Genomic DNA, 14,163 nt, shown 5'->3' with positions numbered 1-14,163 from the left:
TTGTGATAGTACATTTCAGCATTCCCGGATTTCTTCTCTGATTGCACAACCCGAAAACTCACGATTTCATCTCAGTGTGCACTGCGAATTGGGAGCCGTGCTCATAGCAGTGTGGGCAGCGTTGGCTGCTTGCAGCCACCCCTGAAGGCAAAAGGCAGCATACGTGAACCACAGCTGTCATCAACAGAGCAGCACGTGCTGGGCTTCTGTAAATTCACCAGTGGCCACTGAAAATACAGTGGTAACTGTCAGCTCCCTGCTGGTAGCAGGACAAGGGATAGGGAGAGTAAATGGGGGCAAGCTGAAGCCACTTGCAAAACTAGAACTGAAGTGTTATTTTCTGGTTGTGGCTGCAGTAGCTGCAGGAGACGTTCTGCTGGCCTCAGCAGCGAATGCTCACCAGAGAAGTTCAGTCTGCCAGGAGCCTGGATATGTTGCTGGTTCCTTAGAAAGCACTGTAAGATCAGTGTCATACTCCTTACCCTGTAAATGTGAACAGAGTGGCCTTTGAATGGTAACTCAGGACCTGATGCTCTCCGGAATAAGTACGAGTGGCGTTTCTCACCCGGATGTAATCTGTGCATTCCGCAGCGGAGGTCATGCATTGTTTTTCTGGCGGTCTTACAAAGCACTGTAAGATGGTGTGTCCCTGCTGATCTCAGACTCATGATTTATATGTGTTATATGCTTCTGTGGATTTTTTTAAAGTAGTTACACTCTTATTGCCTAATAAACCGTACCATAAAAGCACAGCGACAGCATCGCAGTGGCTGTCCTCTGGTTTCATGGCCACCCAGGTGATGTCAGCTGAACTGTTCAAACTGAGTTCAGCTCGAGGAGAAAAAAAAGCCATACATTTTTGCAGTACCACGTGTGCCCAATTTACATAATGTAAAGACTTTAGACTGATCCCTTTTCCCCAGATGCTGACTCTGTTTCTGCTGGCACTGTGCCCACACAGGAGAAGGAATTTTCTCAATTTCCTTTAAAGAGGCCAAGCTATTGGAGTCATTTGAGATCACACGTAGGTTAGGTTTAGTTATTAGAAATGTGAAATTGGCAAATGACAGAAAGGAAAGTGCATCTGTTTTAAACACAAAATGCTGCACTTAAGGTTACGTGTACTGAATTTATTCCAGATGCTCTCGTTCCAATTGGTCTCTTTGTTGCTGTTCTCCTCAGCGATGTCTGTGTTGTTGAACCAATATAAAATCTCACCTAATTCACTGTGTCGCTGTTGTCCTGTGCTGAAAGGCAGGCATGTATTACAGGTATTGTAATTAGTTGTCTACAAAATGTCTTTGTGTAATCGTGGGGGAGTGGAAGGAAGGGAAATGTCACCAAGGTAAGAAAAAACAGACCTTCCCTTCAGAAAGGGGACACTCTCTCCATCATCCACCTGGACAAACCACGTCCTCAGACACGCAGGCTCATTCATGTATGTGTCTTTCTCGTAATGTGTCTCATGCACGTGCTTTCTGCACTTCTCATACTCTAAAATCTGGAAACAGTGCTGACATGGCTGCAGGCAGTGGATGCAAGGAATCTGCTCTCTCAGCATCTGATGGGAGTATTTTAAATCAGCCTTCCCCTCCTGAGACTCTGCTTCTGAAAGCCACGATCAGCTCTGAAAATGTCTTATGACACCCCATCATCAACTTTGATAGTGTGGCAACTTTACTCTTGTAGTGTGTTCTTTCAATGATACTGAGACAGCAGCAGAGACAGCATTCTGTAGCTTAATGGATCGATGACTTGGTTAAAAAACGGAACAACAAACCAGTATTTGCCAGGATATACCAGGATTTTGGCAAGATTTTTTTTACTGTAGTAAAAAACAAAACGAACCCCTCTTGTGTGGAAAGCTATGTATGATAAGGTGCATTAACTTGACAAAACATTTTGTCACTCTGGTAACCATCTTAATTTCTTGTTTTAAATGTTCTGTTTTTCAACAGATGACGTGACAGTTTTTTTCAAGAATTTATATCCACAGTTTTGAATCACAGTAGCAGAAAATAAATGTTAGGGTATTGAAATTTCCAACATACGCAGTCTAGAAGTAATTGTGCTCACTAGACAAATATGAAATAGTTTCTTCTGCATCTATGGCACTTCAGCTTTGAGTGGAATGAGCAAAAGATGAAATAATTTGTTCTGAAATAAAAGTAATATTCCCTCTTTACTAGATCCTTGAAATATCATAACAATACTTGTGTTTGTATGAGTGTCTGGGAAAAAGCTGTGAGAATCACATTTCCCAGACTGTAGAAAAAGAATAATTTGCTCAATATATTTAGAGATGGCTTCATGACTTGTACACTTAACAGAACTGTAAGCGCTGGGTTTAATTACGTTGGCTGGCATCGCTAAATCCAGGCTGTGAGATGGTAGAGTAAGAACAGTGTTTATCCCCTTTTGTGCAAAGTTTGGCTGAAGGACTTAGGGAACCACCAAGGCACTACCATGTTCCAGAGACTAAATAATTTTTATTTGGTTATAGAATGTTCTCATTCCTGGCACCGTATTTCGGATTGTGCCATGCTTTGCTGTAAATGCAAGCTGTGGCTAGCTGATAACCATGCAGATACTGACTCACTTTGGATAAAGGTAGTTCACTCCTCAGCTCGCAGGTAGGAGGAATATAAACAATTAATACTCATTTCTTCCATAAAAAAATGAAATAATGCTCATGAGTGTGGTGGGTGGTAGCCAAAGTAGCCCGTGTTTTTACCAAAAGGCCACCTAAAGCAGAGCTCTGGAAAAAGTATACGCAAACAGCTCTGTCTTTCCTCCCTTTTGAATGTTAACTTGGCATCTTTACAGTCATCAAATATGTATAAAATTCTGTTTAAATCTATTTCTTACCCCCTTTTTTTTTCCTTCCCATTTGCAGCCATCCATTTCCAGTGAAGCTATTTACCCTTTGTAAAGAAGAGATCAAAAGATCCAAAGACATCCGGAAACTTCGCTCCAGCATAGGAGTGTGAGTTGATGAAATAAACAAAGCAATTGTCTGCTTGTAAGGAGTGAAGAAAATTTAAGTACAGAACATACTAAGTCTATTTGACGTGAAACGTAAATGAAAAATGCACACAGATACATGTAATGTAAGGTTGTGTGAGTTCTGTGTGTATCTTTTGGGTGGTTGAGGTGAAAACATGTGAATGATCTTAAAAAAAAATTAACTAATTTTGAACAGTTGTTGACATTCTTAAAGATGCATTCAGTCATTTGCTTGTTGCTTGCAGAGCTTGACTCACACTTCGTGCCAGTAAAAAATATGTGTAATTGAAGAAATCTTAACAGTTACACTAGAAATAGTTTAAAACACCAGCAAAATTATTATCTAGGGAAAAAAAAAATAATAACTCATTTTGGATAGCAGAGAGATCAAACCAAAAATGTTTCAGTCAGGAAAAACAACACTGGGTGAGGAGACAAATAAAGACAAAGTATTGCAAAGCTGAATGAATGTTCATCAGCAGAAATTGGCAGAATTACTGCGGTATAACTATTTCAAGTAATGATTTTCTTGATTTTATTTATTATGTTTTTTGGCACTATTTTAAGAGTGCAGGAAAGCCTAAAATGAAAAGTAACCCAAGTAACCCATGCCTTCTATTTTTATTTCACTCCTACCTGCATCATACAAGATCCTACCTTCAGCTTTTGTTTTCTATGGGAGAGCTTGATCCAAGATGTTTTTTTAGTGCACAGACTTTGGTGCTGCCGTCAATAGCCTTAAAACCATATTTGTATTTGGCATAAATGCGTGGCATCTCGGTAACCCTTAAGAATTTCAGCACACTTACCCTCAGTGTTTGCTTTCCCACAACACTTAGAGTATCAGCTGAGATTTCTCAGGAGCAGCAAAGCTTCCTCCTCTCCCCCCCATCATTTTTTCTAACACACATCTTCACTCTGGTCCACAGAATGTACTTTTGCAGTGATAATATCAAGAGATATCACTCAACATCTATATTTTTGTATGTTTTCTAGGTTTTGTGGCCTGATTCAATTTGAAGGAGACATGAGAGAGAAAGTTCTGTTTCAATTGTTTCTCCTCCTTTGCCATCCGTTTCCCGTAGTAAGTATTGAAGATATTGTACATGGTCAACTACCCTATTTAAAATAGTTTATTTAAAAACAGCAACAACAAAAGAATGCTGCTTTAATGCACCTGAAAGAGATATTTAGAATAGGTTTTACTTATTTATTTATTTATTTATAGGTATATAATAGGTTTTATTTCTCAAGGGTTTGCTCTCTGCAATGCCGCCACCTTGAACAGGTTACTGGATGCTGGCAGAATGCCTGGCTGGCTATTCTGCATACTGTTTTTTCACCTCCCATCCCTACTTTTATATTAGAAGCAATTTAGATACCTAACTTACTTCTTTTATGCAACGCCCAGCACTGTGGACTTGTGTTCACCATTAGGTCCTGAGAGCTCTGATCAGATAAATTACTGTTGGTTTGGCAGCATTTCCGACAGTAGCAGCACAGTGGTTCTGGTTCAAGAGCTAGTTTTGCCCCTTTTTGTCAGGAAGGTTTATCAGAAATTTACCTTTTTCATGTAAGTAATTGAAACTGCACAAAAATGAGTTACTACTTCTGAGTACGTGTAAGAAAAGATCATACATGGGATAGCAATCTTAGGCCTTGGAAATACTTCATTTTTGACTTGGTGAAGTTTTTGAGAGGGGGGTCTGTGTTCACTGCACAAGATCTGGCAGCCCAGATTGACGGCTGCTATGGCAGCCAACTACATTAAGCAGCTTTCTGTGGCTTTGGTGTTCAGGGGTTTCATCTGGGAATGTTTGCGGACCTTCCCGTGAGGAAGCGAGGGCTAGCACCTCCGCCACGGGCAGCCGCTAAGTTGGGCAGCGCAGGAGAGAGCAGAGGCTGTCAAAAGGAATCGCAAGGGCACACAAAAAATGTGAAAACTAATGAGGTATTCAAGTAGTTTGACAACACATGGAATAGCCTGGTGTGTAACCAATACAAAGCAACCCTGCTTATTCTAACACTGATTGCTTTAGTGTTAAGGTTAAAATAATACGGTGCTTCACAGTTTTGGTTCAAATACTTCCATGTTGTGTTTACTTGTTACATGAGAATACTTTGCAGGAGGGGGAATGTAAGAACTGAAGAGCAATATTTTCAATTTTGTGTTTTAGCAGCATTTTATATCACTATAAAATGCTGCTAAAACACAAAACTGAAAATATTTCTATTTTCTTTCTTAGAAAAATGTATTTTATTTTTACAGATGGGTCAATTTAAATTGGCACTGCCGATCCAGAAATAAGCCTATAATTTCTTTGCCTCCCTTTGGGTGTCATCAGGCTTTCTTGAAAAAACAGAATTTGTTTCTGTTGCCATTTTGCTCTCTTCCATTTAGTATCTTCCTATGCATTGTATTTCAGGAACCAGGCTAGCTCTGCTTCCTGAAATACAACCGACATCACAACTAAACAGTGCTCTGGGAAAAAATACTTTAATGTTAACTGCTTCTGGACATTGGAGTCTAAAAAACCAATCTTCATTATCAGCTGACTTCCAACCGTTTTTTTAAGAGTTTTGCTGACACGTACAGTCTCAAGAGTGGAGACCGATCCATCTGTAGGCCTACAGCACCAAAAGTTGGAGCAGACTTTGGCTCAGTGAATCATTTTAAGAAAAGGAATGCTCCAGTGAGGCTGTTCTTAACACTTGCATTTATTCCTTTTGAGGGACAAATCTGAAAAGGAAATATTTTTCAAAAGGTTCTTCTCTGACCCTCATCCCTTCTCCCTCAGCCAGCACAAATATGAATGGAAATGCCCACTGGGCTCTTCTGTACAGGACTCTGGACACTTACTAAAGCTTTTCCCCTGCCTCTTCCACGTAGATACGGAAAACAACAGCCAGTCAAGTTTATGAAATGTTGATAACCTACAGCGATGTAGTGGATCCTGCCATTATGGACGAGGTTATGACCATACTCAGTGACACCAACTGGTAAGTGAATTTGTTCTCAGATAGTAATTAGAGCTGAAATATTTTTGTCCCACTGATGTTGAAAAAAGGCATTCACGCCTTTGAAGGCTGGTGGTAAGGAAGCTGCAATGGAACAATTCTTTCGTTTTAGCTAGTTAGAGCTTTTAGGCCATTGGTGAAAAAAATCATCCTGCTCTGAAGGTCTATTATATTGTCCTACTGGAAGTGCTGTCTATAATACCAACGCTAAAGTAAAATACCTGTATTTTTCTACCAACATAGAAAGGGAGGAGGTCTTGGAAATGCTCCATGGAACACAGAGACTGAGCTGTGCAAACAGGCAGACTTCAATTACACACTTTCTTGGCATTTATGAGCACAGGCAGGATTTTGGGAAGGATCTTTGCAAGCTGAAGAAAAACAGATCTAATCTCTCTGAAATGTTAATTGCTCAAAATGCTACAATCTTTGTATTCCTGCAAATTGGAATTGGAAGCAGATTAAACATTTTTTAATATAATATAATTTATTTGCTTATTTATTTACCTGCTGGTACCTGTAATATTAGCTTCTTACAAGGGCGAGGAGAAAGAATCCCATTCTTCCTGAGCAGAATTCAACAAAGCAGCAAGGTTCTCCTTCACTGTCAGGAGCTCATTCTGCCAGCACCTCTGGAGTGCTGACACTGAGTTTTGTTTTGTTTTTTAGCAGACTTCTTACGTCAAAGAAACTAAATGAATAGATCCATAAGGTGACAGGAGGAGGCCTACTTTTGACTTCTTTGTTTGCTTGCTTGTTTTCTGCAGTCACTGGAAGTGTTCGTGTAAGACCGCATGCCCTGGACGTTTGAGGAAAATAACTGAGCTTTAAGATAATTAGTTTAGCTTCCATTTTAAATATTTTTTAAACATTTTCCCTTATTACAGGTGTCTGGGTCATGGGTCCGCTAGCCCAACACCCAGTCTCATACAGCAGTCAAGGTTAATACATGAGAAAGTGTGTCTAAGAATAGCCAGATATCAAAAATATATATCCTACTAATCGTTATGTTAAATGGCTTTTTCCTTCATTGACATTTCATGGAAATTAACTGAGACGTGTTCAAGGAACAAGTATACTGTAATGTTGTGGTTTACACATTTTCAGACTGCATGCTTACATTATTTAACTTTAATTTCCAGTTTATTTCAGTGTTTGAGCTTTAATAACTTCATATTTGGGAAACAAAATTAAGGTTTGTCATTGTAAGGGGTGCCTGCTTCACATTTTTCTGATTTTTTTCAGCACAAAATTAGAAAAACAGCCTCAGAATTGAAAGAACTAGTTATTCACAATTCTGCTTACTTGCTTAAGTGTGCATTGATGGTTAGTGTTCTGCCCAGCGTGATTCCGTGCTTGCTTGTGGAATCTGAACTAAGAGCAGGCTTGCTCAGAAGTTAAAAGTTTTTTTTCTACAGAAGAAAAAAAAATTAACAGAAATAACTGAGGAGGATTAGGTTGCTGCTGTCACAAAGGGATGTTTACAATACCAAAATTAGAAGTGGAACACACCAAATTGCGACAGAGTAGGTGTGCTCTACTCATATATGAGTTACTCACAAAAACAAGGCAATTTTCTTCCTATAAGCCATTTCAGACCAAAATACATACTCTCTTTTCACATTGTAATTTTTAAGGTGTGACTGGCTGCCTGTTTTATTCCCTTGCTTGTTTCATTCTCTTTTAGTTCAGGGCTTGCTCTAAGTTCCCAGTTGCAACATATCCATTGCACTGAGATTAAAGGTGAAGTGCCAGTTTACTTAAATCTTGTTTTATCATACTAGATTTGAATTGTTTACAAAAGAAGGTATTTGAAGTCATTGCTGAGTGACACAGAGAGCTGCTTATTATTTTCAAGTGCTCTCAGCGCTAAAGCAATCACGGTAATTTCAGAATTAAAATAAGCATTAACATCAGGAAGCTCAACGAGCATTAGATATTTGGGGAAGGCAGTCATTTCTGGAATACGCATATTTGAAACATTCTTTTTGTTGGAACTACGAAGCGTTTAGCATATGATTGTGTAATTCAAAGTTTAAAGAAATTAAATAATTTCAGTTTAGCTATAGGAAGGTTTCCAAAATGAAATGTGACAAATGACATGATTTAGTGGTGGGAGTTGGTAGGTCAGATTGATGGTTGGGCTTGATGATCTTGAAGATCTTTTCCAACCTAGGTGATTAAATTGTCCCAGGTGTCCAAATAGAAATATATGTATATTCAAGGTTATTTTTAATTAATTTGTACTTTATGCTTTTTCTCCATAGTTTTGGAATCAGTTTATGTGCTAAGAGTCAATTTTAATAGCTCATTTACACTCACTACTTAAGAAAAACAAATCTACTGAATTAGTGAGCAATATTAGCATGATCACAGCATTCCAGTTAGCGATAGATACTTGCAACATGGACGAGAAGTGTGTTTGGGTTTTCATCATTTTGGAGCTTTTTGTAACTGGCTGCTGTTTAGGAATTTGTCTTGTAGACACCACGTTCAATAACTTTTAAACACCCACTAGCATTCGGTCTGATCCTTTCTACTTCAAGAGAAAGCTTTCCTAGATAGCAGAATGTTTTCCAAAGCCAGTGGCATTTAGTTAAATTCTTGATGTGATATTTTCTAAATCAAAAAAGAAGCTATAAATTCAGAGAACAAGTTTGTGAACTTATAATCAAGAAGCTTCTATTAAAAATGGTGTTTTTTTTTTTTTTTTTTAAATATATATAAAAGAATAGTCTTACCAGTTTTTACTAGTAACTGTCACTTCTCGGAGACCTGTTGTGTCTTTATGGTATATCTGGCTTCAAATGCTGTGAAAAGGCTACATTATTCTTAAAATAGCAACACAACCAGAACTTCTAGTTTGAAATGTACGTGAAAGAATAAACACCTGCATAGCAAAATAATAGCGAACCGGTAGCTTAAGCAGTTGTGTGTATGCAGCCAACGTCATGCTTTTGTTTTTGAATTAACGGGAAGGCATTTCCTCACGCAGGGAAGCTGAACTAACAGCAGTAAGAGAGAAACGTAACCACCTCTGTGATCTCATGAAAGTGCCCAAACCACAGCTAGTATCCAAGGTAAAGTATGGAAAGGTGCTCCTGAGCTTTTTTCTTTGTAATGATCAGTTGTTCTGCTAATACAGGGTGTATCTTCCATGCAACAGATGCAGTTCTTCACAGGTTCATGAATATATAAAATGCACACCTAGCAATGTCCTCGCAGCTAACTACAGAATATATGGAATTGCTGAAGACGGTTCTCTTAAGCCATTCCAGTTTCATTTCTTGAAAGCATTCAGGACTTGTAGTGTGACATCTTACTCAAAGTTGAAGAATGAAATAATGCAGCACAGATGTTTCAAAAACTGTCTGCTCTTTCTGGAGAAAGAAAAAAGGTTAAAAGCTTCCCAGTCAATTTAAACAGCAGAATTATAACACAAAATGTGCAAGTCTCACAATTCTAACTCTGCATAAGAGGGAGAATGTGTTCTAGAGTTAACATGTTCAAAACAGGAAAGATGATAGGGCTGTGTAGATCCTTCTTCATTTCAATGCAGATGGTTTGGAACTGCCCATCTGCTCAGTGCTTCAAGAAGTACAGAATGTTCTGCTTTGATAGGAGTCTGGAAGATGTTCCATTCTGGGAGAAGTTCAAAGATGAGGCTCAGTTAGCAAGGTAACACTGAAGGAAAGTTCCATGTTCCTCTCTTAAACAATTATGGATAACTGCAGGAAATATTTCAGTTGTAGGTGATGAAATTCAAGAGGACAAACTCCTTTCTCCTTTACGAGATTACCCCAGCAATGGGAAAAGAGGGAATTTCCTTATAAGAAAAACTGCAGGCAGAATATAAATAGCATTCTTAGAGCAGATTTCAGAGTTTCTTTAGCAGCACATACTCAATCTAGCAAGCAAATGCTCATTTACCTGCAATAAAGCCTCAGTACTTGAAGAATATGTACAGCCTCACACTATTGCACACAACCTGTCCTCTGAACTGTTGGAGTTTACTCAGAGCAATATTTACTGAACTTGAAGGACTTCTCACAGCTCTCCAGTGTCCCTACTAGCAGCCACTTAGTGCCCAACCAAGTGTACGTAACACTCTGCTCTTCTTCGAGAGCTCACGTATCCTGAGAAAAGAGAAACAGCAACAGCCAAGCATAACATTAAGAAAAGGTGAATTAATTTAATTTCAGCTGAAATCAACAGTTACTCCTTTAAAAAAAAAAGTGCAAATAATACTTACTGATGGATGATTAAAAATGTAAGGTGGTTAAAAAGGAGTGTAAAAAATTTAACTTTACATTTCTACATTTTCTTCTCCATTTAGTTTACTTAATTACATATTGTGCTGGTAAAATACATGCTACTCCACGTGACCTCTTTCTTCTTTCTCCCTTGTAGAGTTCAGCACAATAACGTTGCAGGCACCGACTGCTGCTTTGCAAACTGAAGCTCTTGGGTCAGGTGCCCTTAGGACTGAAAGAGTTTGTGCTGCGGCATCTTGACAAACTGGATTCTCAGCATGAGCTGCGAAGTACACTGGTAACAAAAATCAGAGGCAGAGATTATGTCTTACAGCATTGTGCAGATATGCCATAGGAAGGCAACAAAGATTCATTATGTTCTCCGTTTTTAAATTCATTATCTGTAGCCACAAGATGGCAGTTTGTCTTCATACTTCTGTCGCAATTGACCTGTTGGGTTTTAGTGTTGGTTTGTGTTTTGTTTTGTTTTGCTGTCAATGATTTACACTTCTACAGTTCTGAATGGAGCCATTCAACCTGTGCTTGCTGTACACACATCAAGTATTAAACCTGACTTGGCTGCACTCCTTTCTTAGTTATTTTTTTTCTTGAGATAAGAACGGCCATGCTTATGGCTACTTTACCTTCAGGAAAATTTCATTATAGCTGTAGATAAATGGCATTCTTACACCAAAGTCAAACAAAAAATCCAGGTTTTGCTTCAGCTAACGTCAAAGCATCCTCTCATAGCTCTTCCTATAACTAAATAAAGCAAATGTAGTAAAGTAGCTCTAGGGACTGAAACTTCTTTTTTTTTTTTCCTTGAAGAATACAGAGGTGAATCAGTACCTCAGGGAACTGCTAGGAATCCAGAATATTCCTTATTGACTACAAAATGCAATGGCTGTAACATTTATCTTTAAGACTACTGTGATTGTAGGGCAAATGCACAGGTAATATGATACTGTAATTACATCTTGGTTTGTGTGGTTTTAGTTAATCCTGCTATCTCAGCCCTTCAGGTAGAATAGCAGTTTATATATATACACATCTAGGAACATTTGAATGTTAAAATTCAGGAGGAAGAGCTAAAACCAAACCACTTTCTCTGTGAAGTACCTGCTACAAACAGTAGCAATCATCTAATGTAAGTGTCTCACTGTCTCGCTCTATGTTTTTTTATTTTTGAAGAGGATAATTACACATGACAAATTACATTGTTCAACACTTTTTGAGTATACATGCAGCCTGCACTGGCTGATGAAATTCAGGGCAGATGGGTGTTGTTCTCTGACTAACTATTAAACAACCGCGTACTCAGTGGCCGGATGCACCGAAGGGGCCACGTGCAGGCAGTACTGCAGAAGTACTCACAATCCCCTAGCCTGTGGTGTTAGGCAGTGTCATTAATTTCCTTACAGAGCGCTAGAAATTTTCATTTTGCTTTTGCAACGTTAGATCTTTAGTGCTCTGTTGCAAAGAAAACATTACGTTGGCAAAGCCAGCTTATTCAGAACAAAACCAGAAAAACTAAGATGGGCCAGTGAAAATGTTGAGCATCTGCACGTATAATCATCCGGCTACCAAGTGATGCTACATGTGCTACTTTCCACAGTCCTGAACCAGAGGCTGCCACACTTCAATCTCAGTACTAGCAGTAGGCGGAGCTTTCCTGTGCAATGCCCCAGCTGTTGCTCGCTGTAGCAGGGACTAAGCCAATAGCAAGGAATGGTTGAGGGCCCCAAACAGTGTTTGACAGAAACCTCTCTTTACATGGCCGTTGGTTATATGCTTTGCTTGGTGCATTTTTAAGCCTTCCCTATGGTAACAGGCCTCTTGTAGTCTCATGGCCTGTATTTGATGATTGCTAGTACTAGAAATACAACTTCAACATCAAACTGGGTTTGGTAGACGAGTGTTGTGCAATAGTAAAATGAGTAAATACCATTGTCAATGGTGTAACTAGGAGGTCCCTTAAAAGGGCGTTACTCAGAGCAAGGATTAAATTAATGAGGCACAAATTACCAAAAAGATTTAAACCTCTGAACATTTTGGTCTTCCTAGACACACACACAGAATAACGCAGAGCTTCAACGTCACTGCCTTACCTTAGTTTTTAGTTAAAATGATAATAATCCACCCCTTCCTTCAAGTTCAGCATATTCAAGTTTGTTTCGAATGCTCCGCCTGTCAAATCCTACAAGGGGGGAAAAATGAACCAGACAAACTTATTTCAGGTTGTAACAGCTTTTGGTAATTTGTTTTTTTTTTTTTCAGACCACAGACAGTCCAATCTGCAGAGGTAAATATAAATAAAATAAGGTTTAGAAATGTTTCCATTCAAAAATTAAGCTTACAGTGAGAAATCAGTGTTCACGTTAGTAGGTTTGGGTGTAGGGGGATGTTAGACAACTCATTCCACTGCAGTCAAGACCAGAGGGAACTACACTGAGAGAGCACTGGAGATAAACATCTGCAACTCTGGAGCGTTTTCCAATTTGCACAGAATGGACCAAGGGAATGAGGTTGCCAAAACAGTGATTTTGTAGATGTTGAACAGTGATTAGCCTGTCTGATGGAACAAACCTTTCATCAAGCAACTGAAAGTTTTTGCGTAGGTAAAGCTATTGCCTTTTAAGCTGCTGTTGCATTAGCTGAACAGGAGCCTGGTAGGTTTGCTCCATGAATCATTTTTGAAGGCAGTGAAACAGACCCTAACACAACTGTGATGTCATTACAAAACATGTTGATGTCAGCGTTTCTGAGTATTTCTGCATTGGCTTCCTCCTTAATTCTACTCCAGGGATATCACAAAAAATGAATTAACTACACGTGCAGGTAAACACATTTACTTCAGTGTCCTTTTGGTTGGTTCAGAGCTGCCATATTGCAGTTGTAACACGGCACACCAGTACTGCGGGTGTTTAGGACAGGAAGTTAGGAAAACAGAATCCAACCCAAACTGGAATTAAAGGAGCTGGAATGCTGGGCTTTGGCCTTCTGGAATAACTGGATTCAGTTGCTCAGGGATCTTTCATAAACCTGAGATCAGAAACTAAGGGTTCTAATGTACATAGAGGACTTCTTGCCTATCCAGCTTCCCAGCTTGGCCCCCTCAGCTGAACTGCTTGTAAACATACTCACGTAGGGGCTGGGTGTTTGTTTCTTGGAAGCCTTCCATTCACGGAACAAGGCTATCTCAATCAACAGTCAGTCCAACTACAAAACAAGCTGACCTGTCCCCTCCAAACTGCTTCATTGGTTCTCCTGCTTGAATTTATACATGAAAGGAAACGCTGCATATTTCAAATCTCTTGCTCAACGCAGCATGCCATGCCTCAAAGCAGAGCTTACCTCCCCCTCTGCTATGCCATTCTCATCTACCTGCCACAATCCTCTTTTTGCACTGGTAAGGCCAAAATAGATGAAGACAACTTTATCTGATCCAGAACATCAACAAAAACCACCACAGTCATACAATCACTTGAGCTCTGATGTTTAGTAACAATTAAAAGACCAGTAACGACAGCTAATGAATTGTCAAAGAGCAGCGAAGGGCCCACAGCAGGAGACGTTTTAAGCAAGGGCCTCACCCAGGTAACGTGTCTCTTACCTGATTGATAAGGCCCTGAGTGGGAAAGATGTTGAGTACTTTTTTTTTTCTTCTTGAAATTAAGAATACTTGACAGTATCTAAGTTCTCTGAAGGACCGGGTCCTAGTTTTGCAATTCATTTCAAATCTCAAACTGCCATTGGGCCATGTGCAAAACTCGTGTCAACAGGGAATTCTAGTTAGAAATGCAGGCTTTGATCATGACCTTTAGTCTCCACTAATGATTTCATAAACCCAACATTACCCAAGTTAGGACATAGGGTATGGAACAGG

At 39.3% G+C, this 14,163-nt stretch overlaps 2 protein-coding genes across 12 annotated transcripts in view; one reads left to right on the top strand and one right to left on the bottom strand.

The window, feature by feature from the left end:
* TBCD (tubulin folding cofactor D) overlaps nt 1-13,295 on the top strand; it is a 128,422-nt gene extending 115,127 nt beyond the window's left edge. For 2 of the 4 annotated variants that reach the window (XM_035342377.1, XM_035342378.1), the window contains 5 exons: nt 2,897-2,986; nt 4,003-4,090; nt 5,897-6,006; nt 9,020-9,104; nt 10,435-13,295. In XM_035342377.1, coding sequence (XP_035198268.1) covers nt 2,897-2,986; nt 4,003-4,090; nt 5,897-6,006; nt 9,020-9,104; nt 10,435-10,449 — 388 coding nt within the window. In that variant the 3' untranslated portion in view covers nt 10,450-13,295. Of the gene's footprint in view, nt 1-2,896; nt 2,987-4,002; nt 4,204-4,234; nt 4,371-5,896; nt 6,007-9,019; nt 9,105-10,434 lie in introns of those variants that run through there. The other 2 variants (XR_004755141.1, XM_035342379.1) reach the window with 2 other exon arrangements.
* B3GNTL1 (UDP-GlcNAc:betaGal beta-1,3-N-acetylglucosaminyltransferase like 1) overlaps nt 6,501-14,163 on the bottom strand; it is a 127,517-nt gene continuing 119,854 nt past the window's right edge. For 4 of the 8 annotated variants that reach the window (XR_004755142.1, XR_004755145.1, XR_004755147.1 and 1 more), the window contains 3 exons: nt 12,386-12,474; nt 10,277-10,572; nt 6,501-10,160 (listed from right to left, as the gene is read on the bottom strand). Coding sequence is in view for 2 of the 8 variants with exons in the window: in XM_035342383.1 (XP_035198274.1) it covers nt 12,394-12,474 (81 nt within the window). In the remaining 6 variants the exon portion in view is untranslated. Of the gene's footprint in view, nt 10,161-10,190; nt 10,573-12,385; nt 12,475-14,163 lie in introns of those variants that run through there. The other 4 variants (XR_004755143.1, XR_004755144.1, XM_035342383.1 and 1 more) reach the window with 4 other exon arrangements.

This window comes from Oxyura jamaicensis, chromosome 18 (genome assembly GCF_011077185.1).
Source record: "Oxyura jamaicensis isolate SHBP4307 breed ruddy duck chromosome 18, BPBGC_Ojam_1.0, whole genome shotgun sequence".
In the NCBI taxonomy this organism is placed as follows: domain Eukaryota; kingdom Metazoa; phylum Chordata; class Aves; order Anseriformes; family Anatidae; genus Oxyura; species Oxyura jamaicensis.
Note: the sequence above shows the minus strand (reverse complement) of the source record. Positions and strands in the feature narration are given on the sequence as shown.